Source organism: Carassius carassius, chromosome 15, assembly GCF_963082965.1.
Source record: "Carassius carassius chromosome 15, fCarCar2.1, whole genome shotgun sequence".
NCBI lineage: Eukaryota > Metazoa > Chordata > Actinopteri > Cypriniformes > Cyprinidae > Carassius > Carassius carassius.
This window is the reverse complement of record NC_081769.1, coordinates 20,304,127-20,324,181: the sequence shown is the minus strand read 5'-3', so window position 1 is coordinate 20,324,181 and position 20,055 is coordinate 20,304,127. Positions and strand designations below refer to the sequence as shown.

The following is a 20,055-nucleotide window of genomic DNA, read 5'->3' as shown; positions in this document are numbered from 1 at the left end:
ATTGAACACTGCACTTTTTCTGCCACAAATGGGACATTTGGTCTGACAGTTAATTGTCTTACAAATAATTGCACTTAACAGTTTAATTGCCTGTTTTGTTCACTTAATGTTCAAGCTTAATACCTTTACTCATCGTGAAGAAATCATTTATTGAAATGGTTTACAATAACATAGTTAGTTTTTTTACAATAACGTAGTTAGTTTTTTTATAAATATACTATAGTATGCTATAGTATACAGAAGTATACACTACAGTTAAATTTTTTTTGGAAGAAAATATGAATACTTTTAGGAGGGGTGCATTAAATTAATTTCATAAGCTCCGCATCAGCATATAAGATCATGAAGAGTAATTTTAGCTTTGATGTCACAGGAATAAGTTACATTTTAACACAGTTATCTTAAACTGTAATAATATTTCACAATATTACAATTTGTACAGTATTTTTGGTGAAATAAATGGCACCTCTGTGACCATAAAATACTTTGGAAAAAAAAATATATATATATAAATAAAATATTTTTGTAGTGTACTAGTGTACCTAGTAATATTTTTTCAGACTTAAGCAATTTTCTTTTCACATTGATGTTTTTGAAACACAGCCAAAAACAAATACATATAATAAGTTTTATTTATTGTTGTTACTCAGTTGTGACACATTTCTATCCTTTATTCTTCACTTTCTTCACCAATAATGGGAAAACGTTTCAATATTATGATGAAGTTAAACAGCTCTACACTCCTGATTTAATTCTTTTTCTATCCTCCACCTTTTCAGGTCTTTATGGCCATTCAGCAGTGTATCATGAACAGACTGATGCTGTGTATGTGTTTGGTGGTTACCGTTTCCACGTCGAAGCTGTAGAACCCTCAGGAGAACTTTACAGTCTTTATTACCCCAATCTTACTTGGTCTTTACTGGTGCCCTCTCAGGGAAACAAGGTAACTATAACAAAAAAAAAAAAAGTCGGGCAGAATGATGAATGTTATTAGCAGTTTGGCATGTAGATGACACGAATCATCTCTCTTTTCTTTTCTCCAGCCTCTCTCACGTTTCTTCCATGCGGCAGCTTTATTGAAGGACACCATGGTAATTGTTGGAGGCAGGACAGGGGAAGAGGATTATAGCAACACAGTTTCTCTCTATCAGATCAACTGTAACACATGGATACAGCCAGGTAAAAGTCATGTCTGCATACAGTATATTAATTATGCTCTTGGTAGTCTGTGTTTACTGACAGAATGGTGTTGCCTTTTCTTGTACCATTTCTCTAGTGTCCTCGGTGGGTGAACCTGTAAACCGTTCGGTTTCCTTGGCTATGACTGGGTGGGGTGGCCGCCTGTTCCTGTCTGGAGGTTTTAATGGAGTGACGCTGGGGCGACTTTTGACTCTTTCCTTGCCTAGTGACCCCTGCATCCTGCTGTCCACCCCTGAGGCCTGTAACAGCAGCACTGGTAGCTGTGTGTGGTGCAGAGGTACCTGTGCTTCGTCAGACACTGCAGAAAGGTACTACAGGAACTAGTATCATCTTTATTCACAGGAGGCTATTATGGCTATGCAGAATGTTTTTTTTTAATGACTATATATCCTCTACTCTTTTTTGTTTAATAGACTGGGTTGTGCTATTGGACAGGCTACCTGTTCTCCCACTCCTCGTTCCCCAGATCAGTGCCGCAGACTCAAGACCTGCAGCGAATGTCTGGCCCGCCATCCTAAAACATTTTCCAGCCCTATGCAGGTACGATCATCACATGGTGTAGTATTTTAAGACCGAGCAATTTAGTAAAAGCACTACATAGCCAAACCATATCTAATTAACAGATTTAGGTTTTTTATTGTGCAGTGAAAATATGAAATCATATTGTGTACAGTATTGTTCAAAGGTTTGTGGTCTGTACATTTTTATTTCTTTCTTTTTTTTTTAAAGTCTTTTATGCTCACCAATGCTGCATTCATTTGATCAGAAAATACATTAAAAATGGTGAGGTGAAGTGTTATTACAGTTTAAAATAATTTTAATGTTTTAATGTAGTTTTTATTTCTGTGATGGTAAAGGTGTATCGTCAGCAGTTGTTACTCCAGTCTTCAGTCACATGATCTTTCTGAAATTATCTTAATATGCTGATTTGGTGCTCAAGAAACATTCCTTATAAATATCAATGTTGAAAACGGCTGCTTAATATTTTTTTTTTTGTGGAAACTTATACATTTTTCAGGATTACTTGAATAAAAAATTAAGAACAGCATGAATTTAAAATTTTCATTTCTAACAATGTAAAATTCTTTTAGATTTTTACTGTGATTTTGTATCACTTTTAATGCGTCCTTGCTTATTATTTTCTTTAAATAAAAAATCCTACTGACCCCAAACACTTTCTAAGATCAATAAGATCAAAATGAAGGTTTAAGACTAATTAGTTAAAGCTGATCTTCTAATTAAAAAATGGCTTGAAATTCTCTCCATCTTTCAGCCTGCTCTGCAGTGTAAGTGGTGCACAAACTGTCCTGAGGGAGCATGTATCAGCAGCTCAGTAAGTTGCACATCGGAGCATGACTGCAGGATAAACCAAAGAGAGATCTTCCTCTCCAGTAACTGCACTGAGACCAGCTGTGAGGCTTCTGACTGCCCCAAATGCACAGCTTCTGTGAAATGCATGTGGACACGCCAGTTCAAACGTACAGGTAAGAGCGACCACACAGTGAGCACAATTCTGTGGAGACATGCGGGGAGGAAGGAAAAAAATATGAGATGGGAGGAAAAGTTATATTTCAAAGCTGTTGGATTTGTTCTCAACTTTAGCATTCTCTTGCAAAAGTATTACGCTTCCCAAGAAGATTTGAGTTTGCTTGCAAAAATGTTGAAATATAGGATTTCCTTCCACCTCCTATCATTTTCTTCACCAATTTTGCGTTCTCTTGCAGAAAATGTTGTCTTCCCCATACAAACAAATTCCATAGCCAATGCAAAGTTGTACAAATTTAAACATCTCTTTTTATGAAGGCCAGCAAAAACCGCTTGTAGTTGATGTTTTGACTCTTGGTTTAACCATTCAGGTGAGACCAGACGTATCCTGAGTGTGAACCCAACTTACGACTGGACTTGTTTCAGCTATGCCTTGCTCAACGTGTCTCCTATGCAAGTGGAGTCCTCTCCACCAATGCCTTGCCCTGAACCCTGCCATGAAATCAAAACCTGCAGCCAGTGTTTAAGCTCTCGTGGCTCTGATGGAGGCTGGCAACGTTGTGTATGGAGCATGGCACTGCAGCAGGTAACATTTTATAAAGTTTGTTCCAACTCTGTAACTTTCTACAAGAAGTCCGACCAGTAACCTCGTCACCTGTCCTCTTTCTTCTCCAGTGTATGAGCCCCTCCTTTGTTCCATTGCGCTGTGAGGCTGGTCAGTGTGGCCGTTTGCTCATGGATGAAGACTCCTGCTCTCCCCAGTGCTTCCAGCTCACTCAGTGCTCTCAGTGCATTTCCAGGCCACAGTGTGGCTGGTGTGCTGTCCGTGGTGGAAACGGGGCAGGACGCTGTCTTCAGGGAGGACTGAATGGTACATGTATTTATGTCTTTCTGCAGATTAAGCTAGTGAAAATAATGACACTGATTTTATGATTAGGTAATGAGTAGAACTGAAGGCTGAATTGTTGGATGTTTTCATGTGGGTACAGTCGGTTGCTCATTATTGCAGAAATGATGGGGACAGTCATAAATTAATCGTTTTGAGCCACAAGATGGCAAAAATTAGTTATTCTAATATGTGTTAGAAAGGGAGAGAGGCTGAAGAGTGAAATAAATAGGAGACAAAAAAGTTGTAATAGTGTGTTGCTGTTAAATATCCTGTTACTTACAATATACAAAAGTATTTGAGTGCTCATTGACATGATTGACCAGTAAGAATCAAGTATCATTTTTTTGTTTTTATGGGATTAAAACTTAATTGTCTTTCTACTCTCTACTTACTGCAGGTGTGAGCGAGGCTTTTTGCCCACAGTGGAACAGTAGCTGGTCCTTCCTGCATTGCCCAGAAGAGGACGAGTGTGCCAATGGACACCACCACTGTAACATCACTCAAGACTGCCACGATCTGCCTGAAGGCTACCACTGCACCTGCAGACAGGGCTACGTACTCAGCAGGTATATTTAACAGCTTTCATTCTCAAACAATAGCACTGACTTTGCCACGGTTGAGTAGTTCATATATGTTTTCTTCTCTCACTCTCTTATTCAGTGTGTTGGGCCAGTGTGAGCCAGTGTGCGCTCAGGGCTGTGTTAATGGGACCTGTGTGTCCCCAGGAGTCTGTCAGTGTCACTTTGGGTTTGTTGGAGAGAACTGCTCCTCACAGTGCGGCTGTAATAAACACAGTAACTGTAAAAGCATCTCTCAGCTGGACGCCTGTCTAGAGTGCGAGAATAACACAAAGGTACTGAAGCGTTTTATTGTATATTTTTATTGAAAATATGAATAACATGAAAATATCCTCATATATTGCATACTGTTTAGAAGTCTCTTATGCTCAACAATGCTGAATTTATGTAATAAAGAAGTGGTAAAAACAGTAATATTGGGAAACATTGCCAATTTAAAATAAGTCATTATTTTAGTAGCCATTACTCCAGTCTTCGGTGTCTCATGATCCTTAAGAAATCATTCTGCTATGCTTTCTGATCTGCATCAATCAAGCAACTTTTCCTATTATTATTACAGTTTAAAAGCCGTGCTGCTAATAATGCCTTTTTTTAAGGGATTCCTTGATGAAAAGAGTTCTAACAGCATTCATTTGAAAGAAGAGGTCTTATATATCATTATAAAATTATTTACTGTAACTTTTGATCAAATTAATTGATTTAATGTGTCCTTGCAGAAAAGTATTCCCTTCAAAACAAGACAGCAGTAATACTATGTTTGTGATATTATTTGACAACAAGTCACCTCTATTTCTTTCTTATTTTTAGGGTCAGCACTGTGAAAAGTGCAAGCCCTTGTTTGTGGGCTCAGCAGTGGGAGGTGGAATGTGTCGTGCCTGTCGTGAATTCTGCAGAGGAAACAGCGATATATGTCTGTCCAAAGAGGAGCATCGGAGGGCAATGGAAAATCCAAAAGACTATCCACTGGACCGTGCGAGTGTGAGCAATTCTTTGGAAATCATCTTTCCTTTCTGTATTCGGTATGTGAAGTGTTGATGCAGGGCCTGAGTCATTCATTATATGCTTTTGCTTCTCAGATTGAACAATGGGCAACAGAAGGCCCTACTGAGGACAATGCTGTGTGTGTGAGCTGTCAGAACAACAGTGTGGGGGATAAGTGTGAGAGCTGTCTCAGTGGCTACTTCCTTTTGCAAGGGAAGTGTGAGAAGTAAGTGTATCAGAAAATTTGCATTGGCTATAATTGTGCTCCAGTATTTATTTAGGTGTTTGCCACTTTTATTCTTCCAAGTTGCAATATATGCAATATATTATTATAAAATTGGACTTTCAGAAGTTAGCGCCTCACAAGCATGCTAGAGATAGAAAAATGTCTCCATCTCAAAGGTTTTCACATCACATTGTAAAACAATTAATGTTTCTGGATCTAACATCAGTATTTCCATTCCTTCCTATTGTTTGTTTGTAGATGTCAGTGTAATGGCCATGCAGACACGTGTAATGAACATGATGGCACTGGCTGCCCCTGCCAGAACAACACTGAAACCTCATCCTGTCTGAGCAGCCCACAAAATGACCGCAAAGAGTGTTACAGACAGCAGGTAACGGCCAGTTCATTACAACCAATGACATTACACTCCATATGTCACAAATAAGACCTTGTATGAAATCCTGTTTATTCTACTTACAGTGTGCAAAATGCAAAGACTCATTCAACGGCAATCCGGTTAATGGGCGGCAGTGCTACCGGCAGTTCAATGTGGACAATGAATGCTGCTTCGACCCCACATCACAGGTCAACTGCTTCCATGAGCCTAACATCCGCAATCTGCTCAGGGGCCGCACCGTGTTCTTTTCAGCCCAGCCCAAGTTCACTAACGTTGATATCCGCGTCACCATAGACGTTACGTTTGGAGAGGTTGAGGTCTATGTGTCCAATTCGCATGATACATTCATTGTAGGGGTCGACCGCCAGACCGGTGTGCATACCATCAAGATCGAGGACGAGGCCACCTCTGCGACCACTTCACGAGAAAAGGAGGTTCCTCTCGCACCACCGTCACCCATGAAGGTGTTTGCGAACTCCTCGTCAGCATTACTCGGCACATTGCAGTCCACAAAGTCACACGGAACAGAACGTGAAATACGGGAAGAACGAACCGAAGATCTCATAACCTATATCACCGTGTGGAAGCCACAGACGGTGTTGATCGTACGTGGCGTACGGGACCGTGTGGTCATCACTTTCCCACATGAAGTGCACTCGCTCAAATCCAGCCGCTTCTATATCGCCCTGCGTGGCGTGGGCACAGATACTCATAACGGAGAATCCCAAGGTCTCCTCTTTCTCCGACAGGACCAGGCCCACATCGATCTCTTTGTCTTTTTCTCTGTTTTCTTTTCCTGCTTTTTCCTCTTCCTTTCCGTCTGTGTGCTGCTCTGGAAAGTCAAGCAGTTCTTAGACTTCCGCCGTGAGCAGCGGCGCCACATTCAAGAGATGACAAAGATGGCCTCTCGGCCGTTTGCTAAACTCACCATCTACCTAGAGCCAGAGGAGCCGCAGCTGGTTTACTTGCCCTCGGCTGGAGGGGGGAGCACCGTGTCCCTCGCCCACATCCGGACAGGCAAACTCAGTGGCATGGTGATGGGCCAGAGGGGACGAACAGTAGCTCTGTCCTACAAACACGACCCCGGCACAGGCACTGTCACTCATCACCACCACCATCTCGCTCTGAGTGGAGGCAACAACGGACAGCACCTTCCACTGCACTACCTGAACACTCACCACTACGCACCCAGCTCTACTGCAAACCCGACCTTGCATCACCACCACCATCACCCGTCCTCACACGGCAGCTACCAGCATTTCTGTCGCTCCGACCCCTTCTTGTCCCAGCTCATGGGCTTTTCGTACTCGTCCTTCAAAGTTGGGCCAATCACTCTGGAGCCCACAGATGACGGGATGGCAGGGGTGGCCACCGTGCTTATACAGCTGCCAGGAGGCATCCTTGCTCCCAACCGGGCCTGCTTAGGTTCGGCACTTGTCACTTTGAGGCAGAATTTGCAGGAATACTGTGGACATGGAGGAGCGGGAACGCATCCTGGCACCGGGGGTGGCCGAAAAGGCTTGTTGGGCCATCAGCATCTAACCACCATGGCCATGTGAAGAGAACGTACTGTGATGAGGGAAAAACAGATTGAAAAGGAAAAAACAATCATGAGAGTGAACAGAAACGACAAAGGAAGTTGCAGAGATGTTAAAGGGACAGTCCACCCCAAAATGAAAGTTTTTTCATTGTTTACTCACCCTCATGTCGTTCCAAACATGACTTTCTTCTGCGCAACACACAAGAAGATTATTTAAAGAAATGTTTTTGTCCATACAAAGAAAATCAATGGGTTCCAAAACCAAAGGACATTGAAACTGACTTTTTACCAAACAATTTTGGACCCCATTGACTTTCATTGTGTAGAACTTTTTTCTCATTTTTAAACGAGTAAATTATGACAATTTTTTTGGTTTGCTCTGTTGAGGGTTACAAAAGGCATGCATTTGTTACAAGAGAGGAACAAGGTGAATAATAGGAAATGTGATTTGTACATATACTGTAATTAATTATTAGGTGTCATTTACTTGTTTATCACTGCTAAAAGCTCCATATTGACATGAAGCAGCAACCTTTATGCAATGCACTACTCCTATCTCCAAGCTTTGTTGCTTCATTTTTTTGTCCTATATACACTACTGAAATCAGCTGGACAAGCTGTTGACTATGGCATGACATCGACCAGTGAAAAAGTTGTCTTTGCAGCTGAACCAATGTGCTTTATATCCTCATGTGACAATCTGAACTGCCATCCAAACCAAGAGATGGTGCAACATGTCTGCTTGAATGTGCAAAACATTGATTGTCTGAAAAAAAACTGGCACAGATGTTTTTAAAAAAAAAAATGTTGTTGTGGTTTTGTTACTGGTATTTTGTCATGGCTGTGATTGGTCCATGCTTCCTGTAATATAGCAGATTTGAATCTAGTCAATAGATCTGTTTCATGGTGAGCCATTGGCTTATTTTTATACATATTCAGACTGAAGATGCATTTCACACCACCAGTCAACATTTTATGATTACACATCTTTTTTGTTTGCATTAATTACATGACCTTTACTCACTTTGCCTTGACCAGATGTTAATATAACTGTGTGACAGAATCCTCAAACTCTTTTTGTATTAAATTTAGGATTTAATTTCTGTTTGAGTTTAGGCCATTAATCTTTAGTGCTGCAATTGTGTGTGTGTATATATATATATGAAGGAATAAGCTGATTAAGAAGGAACGTTACATTTTTCTTACATTGTGTAGGAAATGAAGGATACTATTTTATTTTTCCCCTTTCTTACACTACTAATTTCATATTACTTTATTTTTTAAAGTAAAGCTTACAGCATGTATTATCAATGTGCTAATGTGTTATTTCCGATGATTAATGAAATTTATCACACAAGCTGGGTTGCTGCAGCATTTTCATTTCAGTGATGGGTTATGTTTCACTAGATATATGAGAACTAAAAGTCCAATGGAAATTTGAAACATTTAAATATAGAATGCTCCTGGTGAGACACTATTAAGTAATGAAGAGGAGAAAACAGTGATAATACTAAAGTTTGTTACTGTATTGCCATTTATAAGGAAATTCCATTGTTTTGCTTTATTGCAATTTGTTTCTTTTTGCTTGACTGTTACTTTCTGAGTGTAATCTGACTGGTATTTATAAAGGACAGGTTGGTGTAGAAAGATCCTTTTTTTAAGAATTGAAGTCATAGTGAAAAGTGTTCATTTGATGTTATGATTAATGTAAATAACAGAAACATTATAGGAGAAGCCATATGTTTATCTGGGATTCCACTCCAGAGAAAGCAATTTTAAGATAAATTGGTTAATTTGTTAGGTTAAACCAGAAAAAGTGATAGTGCTATAAATTATGCACAATACCAAAAACAGATTTGTGTTTGAATATGGTAAAGAAAGCTTTGTGTTCGGTCCAGACATTTTCAAATTCTTTTACAGTTTTTAGTGTGGCTGCTGAACATGCCTTTGATGCTTGACAGCGGTTTGTCCATAATAAAATATCATCCATTAATGGTTACCACGGTTTGTTGTTTTTGTTGTTGTTTTTTTTACCCGATTTGACACTTCCTCTAAAAATGAAACCAATGATTCCTACTGCAGTATAAAACCAAAAACAGTAGCTGCACATTTGATTTAAATTGAGTTATGATTGAAATTAGACTCTTATTACTCTTGTGTTATGTGGATTTATCTCTATTACATAGATGCTAAGAAAACGGTATGAAAGTACGGGATTTTAAAGAGTTTAGAATTATTTTATAAATAGGAAGCTTTAAATATGTCCACTAAAATCCTACAACAAAAAAGGGTTCAGGAACTTTTATTTTGAAAGGAGGCGTCAGCGTTGACCTTATTTTGAAACGTGTTATCGTTTCTGGCTTTACCTAGTATCTATAAGCAGCATCGATATAACGTATTTCAGACCTGAAAAACGGGGTTAATGCAAACTGCTATAGGTCTTTTATAGCTATACTGTCACTAGTATAAGCAGGCGAGTTGGTGTGGTTTTAGCAGTGGATGTGTAAGATGCCTGTTTGAGCTGTAGGATGCTGTACACTGAGGGCTGTGACAGTCTGCAGTCCAATCGAATATTCATTGCTGCCTAAATGCAGCAGATAAACTAAAGCTTTAATATTTCCGGTAAGAACATTTTGTGCTTCATTTAAGTCAACACTACACTTCTGTTTACATCTGCATGTCTGCAACCCGCTAATATGAGCTATTGTGAACCTGGGCTATTATGAACCTTCATGGTTAAACCTCCCTGCTGAAAAACACAAACCAGCCTTTGTCTGTTTTAATTCAGATTATGTTACTCGATATTGGATTTTGATATTAGAAAGGAGAATCCTCCACCTATCCGTCTGCGTTATCCTTAAAAATAAGAAATTATACTTCTAAAAACATAACGTTAGTATAAATGCTATACCAGGAATATATTGTAAATAAAACCGTAAAACTATATTAATGTCCTTCTCAAACATTTCTTTAGGTTGTGCACAAGAAGATGAACGCTAAATTGCTGAAGAAAAGAAAATCACCCAGAAAAAAGAAAACCAAAGAACTGACAAATTGTGAAAAAGAGCCATTGCCAACAAATGGTGATGGCATTAGGACTGACACAAATGAAACCAAAACCTCTAATGCCACTCGGGACTGTGCTATGAACACCTGTCCTGAGGTCACACAGATCAAACCAGAAGAGGGAGAGCTGGAAGCTTTGGGAGTCCTAATGGTGTCCTCTGAACAACACCAACAACATCTGCAGCCTCATCCTCCTGCTTTCAGAGCATTTGTTCCTAAGACAGAACCAGACTGTTTCCCTTTAAACCCACCTAGTTTTCAGGTAAAAACTGAGCCTGGTATTTTTGAGGTGCTGCAGAGAGAGTCTGCTTTGATTGTGAAGGAGGAGAATGACAGCTGGAATGAAGTGAAGCTTGAGACGCTAGATGAAAATTCAGTGGGGGATTCTTGCCTGGAGAAAAACACAGGTAATACATTTATTTAATAAGCCTAATCTTGCAAATCACACAGTGTCATATATTAAAGCTGACAGCAAGAGGCATAAACCTCTTGTAGATGACAACCTAAACCTAAGAAGATTCACTTGACTTGATACTTGACCACACATATTTGATATTTGTTTATCAGTTGGCATATTTTTCTGTCCCTTTTCCTCTCCACAGCTTCCTCCTCCCTGATTTTTCCGTGTCCTCATTGCTCTGTTACTTTCACTGACTTTACATACTTGGAAAAACACCTCAAATGGTGCCATCGAAGCGAATACCTAGCATGGGTAAAAAAACACAAAGTCTACAACTGCTCTAAAATATCTTCCAGGATGCTCAGCTGCTCATCGTGCCACTATCGGTTCTTCTCTCAAAGACAGCTGGAGACCCATGTGCGCAAAGCCCACCTCCCTACACCCAAACCTATCCGAAAACGCTACACCTGCCCACAGTGTGATCGCAGCTTCGATTACATCGGCAACCTGAAAAACCACTGCCACAGATGCCATGGCTTAGCCACGGTGTGTAAAGATGGACAAATTAGCTGTGCTAAATGTGGTCAAAGCTTTGCTGGAGTCTGGGGTCTCGGACCACATCGCTGCCATGAGGAGGAGAAGAAACCCAAGGTGGGTGTCGAGGAACCCATTTGCAGGGACCGTGGCTATCTGTGCCGAGACTGTGGCAAGAACTGCTCTACACTTCAGTGCCTGACGATACACAAACGCATTCATACTGGCGAGAAGCCTTGCGTCTGCGAAGACTGCGGCCGTGGATTTCATGATATGGGGAGTCTGCGGAATCACAAAGTCATACATACAGGAATCCGGCCTTACGAGTGTCCCGAATGTGGTAAAGCGTTCGCAAGGATGGCCCACCTCAGATGTCATCTGCGAACCCACACGGGTGAAAGGCCGTACCCTTGCCCCCAGTGCGGGATGAGCTTCAGCCACCGATCGACGCTTCTCATCCACCAACAAATTCACTCCAAGGAAAAAACATTTTCATGCCCAGACTGTGGCAAGATGTTCTCCGCTCTGAGGTACATGAAGGTCCACCAAAGAGTGCACAACTCGGAGCGAATGCTGCAGTGTGGAGAATGTATGAAGACGTTTTCACGGGAGGATGTGCTTAAGAAACACCTACGCATTCACACGGGCGAGCGGCCGTACCAGTGCAACGTCTGCACCAAACGTTTCAACCGCATCTCGCACCTGAAAATCCACATGCGAACACACACCGGCGAGAAACCGTACTGCTGCGAGCAGTGCGGCTCCAGCTACGCTCAATCCGGCGATTTGACCAAACACATGAGGAGACACACGGGGGAAAAACCCTTCGCCTGTTCTGACTGTGACCGCCGCTTCACCAACTCAGGCGACCTGAGCAAGCACAGGCGCAGTCACACAGGCCACAGGCCCTACAAGTGTACAGAGTGTGGGAAGAGTTTTCTCATGCCCCAGCACCTGAAGATACACAAACTGACACACACGGGCGAGAGGCCATACAGCTGCCCACAGTGTCTCCGGACCTTCACTCGCTCGCACCATCTTTCTCAACACATGGAGAAGCACAATAAAGATGGATAGCTGCACTACTTCTGTCTAATCTTAGTCTCACTGAAGAAAATGAATTGGGAGTTCATTGATGAATTGGATATCAGTTTATTTCAAACTAAACGTTACTGAATCCAGATGCATAGTCTTCCTTTCTGGACTGACTGCCCTTAAAAGTTCTAACACTATAGCTATTTTGCATGCTCTCGATCGATCGAATAGATTTAATGCCTTACAATTATTGTTGTTAATATGGGTAGTAAATCTGGCAAATGAACTGTGCTTTAAAGTGTCTATTTAAGGAACCGGCGTCGTTAGCATAAAGTAATAACTTAAAGCTCATATTTAACCATTTAAAGACACTGTTGGCTCACAAGAATGAATAAAGATGTGAGTTTTACTTCTGCTGTGGCTTAATAATATTCTATGATTATTATTAATTTAATATTAATCTGTGAGCTGTATGATGGAAGCGTTCAAGGGCTGCATCATCTATAATTTGAGGTCTTTTTCTCTGCTGTACAAGAGGCATCTGCAAATATGAATAAAAGATAAATGTAAGGCAAAATTACATCATCTGTATTTCAGTTTCAACACTGTGTAGTGGTGATTTTGGAGTTCCATTAATTCAATTTTGTGTTAATATGAAATTATGTACTGTTGCCTCGTTCATTTTTAATCATATTTTCAGATGCCTTGTGTGCCACAAAAAAGCTATTTTGTATTTTCTATCGTAATGCTTTATGGAGGCATTGTAAATCTGTTGAATTGCGTGTTGAATTTTCACCAAGTAAGTACTGTAATGGGTTGGTTATTTTTCCGTTCATTGTTGTAGTTGATCAATTTAATGTTACTGTTCAATGCCAAATACTTTGTAATACTGAGGGTAAGATCATTTTATTATTATTGTCTAGTTAAGTTGAAATACTTTTACATTTATGCTTTGAAGCACTGGTGTTCCTGATGTGATAAAAAAAATGAGTATGAAAGTGTAAGATATTTAAGTTCGTAAGTTTACTGTTTATTTTGAAATCGATGATGACCTCAAATGAGTTGCGCTAAATAAAACTTAACGCAGCACTCTCTTCATTGTATTGGCTTGAACTGTGCTTCTGAAACTGTATTCTTATCTTAAAACAGTAAATACAAAATGCAAACCATGGCCATTTTGTCTAAACAATTGTCTTTTTGTCTTTCCTTCTCAGCTTGTGCACAGGCAACCAAAGCGTCTGTGCAAATGCTCAAAGCCAATAGATGGATCACTTGGTCAAAGGGCCCAAACAGGTCTGCTTCAGTCAATGTTGAGGGAATAGCTCTATTATTTTTATGTCTGCGATTACGAGGACAGCAGCGTGACTGGTGAACCGACACAGATAACAAAGATGTATTTAGGGCTAAATAATATTGAGTCTACCTTTTGTTTAAAGCTGGAATCAATACTTCTTAAAGCATGTCCATTTTTCATTTAGCAAGCCTCTTGTCTGAGAGGAGGGTCAGGGAGATGTATGGAAGGGAGTGTGTTTTAATTCCCTCTGTTGCTGTAGTAATAATAATTGTCAGAACAAGCACAGCTTCTAAAGATTGGGTGATAGGGAGGTGAGCCAGATGACCAAAATTAATAGATTTTGAAAATTGAGACGGATTACATGACAGGATTTTTTTTTTCCCTCACATGATTTTCTTGTTTTACAGGGTACGGACATAAATGACCATTGGAGACATGGTAACATAGGTAAACCTTTTTAGTTTTTGAGTATATGTTTTATAAACACTACTTCTGTTTTTCACTAGTCATGTCTTGAGTCACTCTATAAAGAATGTCGATTTTTAGAAATGGCAACAAACGTTACATTTTTGGTAGCAGTTCTTCCTTTGGGGCACCAGGGGGAAACAGATATCTGTCAAAGTGTGCATTTGGGAATTAGGATGTGCTTTGGTGCCATCTGTTTCTCTCCTGTGATTCTCACTCTTCCCACAGTGAGACAACCTGCTGGGATACTTCACACAAACAAGTGAAAAAGTATAACAGCTTCTAATGCGTAACATGCAGTTCTGTTTGTGTTACTCCCTCGTCTCCGTGTCAAATTATCATAAAATCATACTTTTTTTTTTTTTAACCCAGAATTTGTTTGTGGATTTGCGCTGCTTTTACATATTTTCCTTTGTATATTTTGGCACAACGTTGACATTACAGCTCGTTTCTTGCGAGTTTTTAGCCTTTGCGGGAATTAGGGCTTAGGGCTTAAAATGCGTCACAGGACTCGGTGTTCTTGATTTCTGTTGCACTATGTCCCGCGTTTTTTAACAGAAGAACGCTGTTTGTGAGAACGGTAGTGGAATACACTATGAACAGATTTTAAAACACTAGTGGTCACACACTTGCTGACTTTGTAAATTGTTACAGAAAAACTCAACATCATACACTAAACGACTGAGGAGTCGAGACTTTCAAGTCCTTTCAAAAAGAGAGAGTACCCATCATGCACTACGATTTTCTGTGAACTGCGACTGCTCAAAATCTGAAAATTGGTGTTGACTTTCAGCCATTAGCGTTGACCCCAACAGACAAATCGGGCAAACATGTAGTGTATTCCAGCCTTTAGTTTGTCATGTAAGTCACTTTGGATAACAGCGTCTGCCAAAAAAATGCTTATAGTTATTACATAGCTATGCTAACAAATGTGTTGACTTGTTTTCTGAGATCATAGTTTGATCTTTGACCTGTGATTTTACCTGTTCTTTTGTAAAATACTCCATCAGTGGTCAGTGCTGAAACTCTAATACCCTTATTTACAGCAAGTTTTCTGACTGACCATCTCTATAATACTCTAAAATTGAATTACTTCAATGTTGAATTAAATAAGAGCCCTCTTGCACATTTTTCCCCCATCTCCAATTTTTTATATGTAATTCCAGCGGTCCAATTTACTCCATATTTTCTCTCAATACTCTTGTCAATCTACTGAAGGAACACATTGTTGGATTTGGTGTGCCGGTGTCACAGTGTCGTCTCGCTGCAGTGGTTTTTGCGCTTGTTGGCCTCAGAGGTCAGTGTGTGGGAAGAGCCGCCGGCTTTCGGGGTCTTCAGGGGGCTTTAGGGCCGCTGTGTCTGTGTCCCTTTGGGCTCAGCCATGCCCAAATCCACTTCTCTCATTCATGAAAGGGTTACAACAGAGGTCAAATCACCACTTTCCACTCCCTGCGAATAACACAAGCCTTGCGTGAGGGATGGTTTATGTAGGCGTAGATGAAACTGTGTATTTTAGGTGTTTTTTTGGTCATGGTACTTTCTTGGCACGTATTAACAGCCTGACAGCTCAGGCGCACAAAAGACAATGAAAAGATGCTGTGCGTTTTGCTTAGGGGAGGATGGTTAGCACAGAAAACGAGTAGGGTCGGTGCTGTCAAACTCAAAATGAGGAGCTTCTCATTTTAGATTAGCGTCACGGAGCACACAGTTGCCATCTTTTTATATGTTGTGCGGCTCCAAGCACTGGTTCTTCTCATATAGCCCAAAATCTTCAATCCACAACTGCTCCTTTCTTCTCCACCACAGTCCACCCTTATGTCCTAACCTTTGGCTCTGGGTGTCTGTTTAGCACACGGATAGAGATGTGGAGGGTGAGGGAGACTGACAGTGTGCGCTCCCTTACTCAGTAAATATGAACTGCACCCAACAGACAGCCTCATTTATCACAAGGGAAAGAGCGCGGGAGGGAAGGAGAGAGAGAGGGAAAAGGGATAACTGGCTGGGACGATGTGGCCTCAGCAAGCAAGAAGAGAGCACGGGGATGAGAGACACGAGAGTAAGGAGGGGAAGACAAGAATAACACAACAACTCAAGCGAGCACGGGAGGAGAAAGACGACAAGCAGACGTGATGTTTAGAGGAGTCAAATAGTGAGATCAAAAGAATGAAGTTAGAAGAGAGGAGGTATGGGAAAAGACACGGGCCTGCTTAAATACTTTTGAGTGAAGAAGAGAGAGCAGAGACCTGACAGTGTGACCAGATGAAGTGCTAAAAAAACACGTTTGTGATAATTCTGTTGGTGTGATAAGATCATAAGAGAATAAGGTAAAGTAAGACCAAAAGAAACGACAGAGCTGTGCCTAGGGTCGGTGTAATGAATAAATCTCATTTTGATCTGCAGTGAATGAACTTATTAACGGATCCCACCCTTTTATCTGGCTGTGAGTGTGGATCCTGACAACTCTGCTCCAGTTGATAAGGCTTTAATCCTCAGTGCTGAACACAGGAACTGACCACAGAGACCAAAGGTGACTGAGCTTAAGTTGCTCAGACACTTGCGCTTGCTATCGCAATTAAAGCGCTAAAGGTAAAAGTTCAAATAGCTGATGATGATTTCTACGTGCTTTGCTGTATTAAATGCATACTGTATTATATGCATACTGAAGCTGCAAGCTTTGTTTTTTTCAGAAGTTTATATGTGTGTATATATATATATATATATATATATATATATATATATATATATATATATATAATGGGCCCAAAGTTTGCTTCAATCTGATATCATTTCCCACTCATTATAGGACACAATATCTATCTATCTATTGTTATCCATATATCCGTCTATCCATCTATCTATCTAGAAAACGCTATAGTTTATTCGCTATAGTTTAGAAAATGGTAATAAAATATGAAAAGAACTCAAAGCTAAACTGTGTCAGAACAAATGCATCTGGATAATGTCAGTGTATGTAATGAATTAGGTTGAATAGCTGTCAGCTGTGAAATTTAAGTACACAATTAGATAATACCAATTTAGGTCAACCAGTTATCAAGCAATGCTTAATTTTGTTCAGTCTGTTGTGTAAAAAAAAAATCACATTAGCAATTAAAGAAAAAAAAACATTTAAGCAAAACATGGTCAGGTCAAAGTGTCTGAATTATTTTTTTTATCAATTTTACTTTTGGTCCACTGTATGAACAATTTTTGGGTATAATATATCACAGTCTACCTTATTTTGCTATTCTTACATAAATGAACTATAGTGTCCTGCACCCACTAGTAAAGATATATAAAAAATTATATCTGGTGTCTGAATGATTTTTAGTTTAACTGTATCTATCTACACAATGAAATGTGTTTCAATTCACTTGCTAAAACGCTGCACAAGTAAATATATTAATGGTAATTAATATTTTAGTGTGGTCCATCACTAGCTGCTTTATAGATTTTTGCATTAAAAAAAAATCAATATTTATTTTATGAAGCAGCAAACTTATCTGTATTTAAATTTATTGTATCAAAACCTTCAGTGTTTAAAATTACTCATTTCTGTGCATAGCACATGGTAATTACAGTCTACATAATATAGTTAATATCCTTGGCAATAAGATCTTCCAAAAGGGTCAGAATACTTGTAATTAAGAGCTCCTTTAATGAACTGCCTGAGTGGACTAATATCCCATAATTGGCGCTAATAGCTGCTAACTCAAAGCCAATTGTCTGCCAATAAGAACCTTGTACATTGCCCTCCAGTCTTTGTTATGGTCAGTATCTGACCTCTGCATTCCCAAAGACTCATCTTTGCATTGGGAACTGTTTTCCCCCTTCATTCTTAAGAAGTTATATTTTTTAGATTGCTACTAATTTAGATTAAAAAAGTGAAAGGGGTCATATGATGACTTTTTAAATATCATTATTTTGTGTATTTGGTGTAACAGAATATGTTGACTTGCTTTAATGTTAAAAAACACATTATGTGTGACCCTCTCTCTCTCTCTCTCTCTTTCTCTCTCTCTCTCGGACACACACGCGCCGCTCAAAATTCTGCAATTGAACATTCAATAGCAAATGCTTAAACTAATAAAAAACATACTTACAGTAGCTGATTCAGAAGCTCCATATTGTAGTAGCATAGTCAGAATTACCTCGTCTCCAAGGTTCACGAAATGGTCGTCCATAAAATGCGTTGCTGTTCTGTTGTAAGTAATCTTAAAGATTCCTAAATGCATATTTTAGAAGGCCAAATAATGTGCTTTTGCTTTTGTCTAGAAACACACAGCATCTCCCTGACATGGCTACTTCAACACTAACTGGTTACTGAAACCAAGCCTTCTTTCTTTGTGTGAACATTTGGGTGGCATTATGCAAATATATCCACATAGTGACGTAGAGATGTGGGGGCATGTTTGAATGAGCCGTTTTAGGGGGGTCTGGCAGAGTCTTAATTATGATAAAGAATATCTCTTTGGATTAAACACTTTAGTCTTTGCAACTTTACAGATCTTCTTCATGCACCAAGAGCTTGTAGCGCTCCAAAGAGAAAGGACAAATTGAAATCGCATAATATGACCCCTTGAAGAAAATAAAGTTTTATTAAATAAAATGTTCAAGAAGCACATAACTATTATTTTAATGGCCTTGCAAAGTCAACATTATAAAATTATGTAAACTAGATTACTATGCATGTTGTTATGGTCTCTGTTCTCTGTACACTGAAGAGTCCTAGACCTGAAAAAGGTTGAAAACTTCTGACTTAGATGGATGAGGGAATAGGAATGACAGCACTGTAGGCTGTTCATAGCTCTACGCCTACAGCAGAGTTTCTGTTGACTCATGCCACTGCTTGCTACACATTGTTATGTTACAGTATAAGCTGAAAGGCTTTAAGCAGGTCTATAAATTAAATCAAGGCCTCAATAAGGAAATTGACAGAGAGAGAGAGTAGTGCCCCAATGAAAGCAATTGGATGCTCGTAAAACGATCCCTGGTGGGCCCTGTATATCTTTTTATCTTTTCTCGTGTGCATTTTCCACTTTTCCTCTTGTCAGTCCTTCTTTTCCCACTCCAACACCTCATTTAGCTCTTACACGATTTACCCTGTTAAATTTATTTCCATGCGTACATCTCTTTCTTTTTCTGTGTTTACCACATTTCGGTTGTTCTCTCATTTTCATGTTTTCTCTCTCTATATTTCTCTCACACTCTTTCTCTGTCTGAACCCCCACTCCATGGAGAGACAGGAGAGAGGAAAGATGATGTGTGACAGTTGCTATATTTCGATCTTCTGTCAGTGAGATTAATATTGACACAGTGTGTATCTTACCAGAGGCCTGTTGACTGTGTATGTTGTGTATTTATTCATTAGTCTAGGTTGGGGCATTTTTCTCAAGAATCAGACAATAACTGATGTGTGGACTTAGAGATAGTATATTGGTGGCCTGAAATGAGTCGATATGGTCACATCTGGGTTTGTCTTAACCATCGTCTTGTCTCCATGGGGTGGCTGCAAAGTCAAACCTTGTTGTAGTTTCATGGGGTTTGAAACACCTCGTTTTTCTCTGACAAGCCCTTAGATACAGTCAAAGTTTGTCAAGGAAGATATATCAGATAATTCAACATTTGGACTACTTTGTGTTTAAATCATCCTGAGAGAGTTTGGCTTTTCTAGTTACAGGATCAACTGATCAGTTGTTTCAGCATAATTATGTTGAATGCACTTCAAAATGTCCGATAATGTCCCTTCAATTTTTACTATAATAGGAGAATAGGGTTTCTGACATTTTTATGTTAATATTATTGTTTTTATTCAATGTAATTTCACATCAAAGTTGGCTGCAAAACAGAAAGGATTCAGGAGATAAACAAATAGAAACAAAAGAGGAAAGGAAAGAGTACGAGAAGTGCAAGAGCCCAAGGGGGGAAACAGTTGTCGCTGGAGACTTTTATTGACTTTCCTCCCCTC

The 20,055-nt window shown here is 39.7% G+C and overlaps 3 protein-coding genes across 3 annotated transcripts in view; all 3 read left to right on the top strand.

Moving 5' to 3' along the window:
- The window catches only part of megf8 (multiple EGF-like-domains 8), a 29,209-nt gene extending 21,592 nt beyond the window's left edge, over positions 1 to 7,617 (top strand). Inside the window, exons 32-44 of the mRNA XM_059567901.1 lie at positions 780 to 943; positions 1,044 to 1,179; positions 1,277 to 1,508; positions 1,614 to 1,740; positions 2,474 to 2,684; positions 3,057 to 3,271; positions 3,361 to 3,556; positions 3,972 to 4,140; positions 4,235 to 4,427; positions 4,960 to 5,130; positions 5,229 to 5,359; positions 5,618 to 5,750; positions 5,840 to 7,617. Coding sequence (XP_059423884.1) covers positions 780 to 943; positions 1,044 to 1,179; positions 1,277 to 1,508; positions 1,614 to 1,740; positions 2,474 to 2,684; positions 3,057 to 3,271; positions 3,361 to 3,556; positions 3,972 to 4,140; positions 4,235 to 4,427; positions 4,960 to 5,130; positions 5,229 to 5,359; positions 5,618 to 5,750; positions 5,840 to 7,315 — 3,554 coding nt within the window. The 3' untranslated portion in view covers positions 7,316 to 7,617. The remainder of the gene's footprint in view (positions 1 to 779; positions 944 to 1,043; positions 1,180 to 1,276; positions 1,509 to 1,613; positions 1,741 to 2,473; positions 2,685 to 3,056; positions 3,272 to 3,360; positions 3,557 to 3,971; positions 4,141 to 4,234; positions 4,428 to 4,959; positions 5,131 to 5,228; positions 5,360 to 5,617; positions 5,751 to 5,839) is intronic.
- A 1,426-nt stretch (positions 7,618 to 9,043) lies between these two features.
- Positions 9,044 to 20,055, top strand: part of cd79a (CD79a molecule, immunoglobulin-associated alpha) — a 131,028-nt gene continuing 120,016 nt past the window's right edge. Inside the window, exon 1 of the mRNA XM_059567900.1 lies at positions 9,044 to 9,048. The gene's annotated coding sequence lies outside the window, so the exon portion shown is untranslated. The remainder of the gene's footprint in view (positions 9,049 to 20,055) is intronic.
- Positions 9,634 to 13,520, top strand: LOC132158467 (zinc finger protein 883-like). The gene is made up of 3 exons (XM_059567893.1): positions 9,634 to 9,918; positions 10,271 to 10,769; positions 10,965 to 13,520. The coding sequence occupies exons 2-3, from the start codon at positions 10,286 to 10,288 to the stop codon at positions 12,371 to 12,373; spliced, it is 1,893 nt and encodes a 630-aa protein (XP_059423876.1). The 5' UTR covers positions 9,634 to 9,918; positions 10,271 to 10,285; the 3' UTR covers positions 12,374 to 13,520.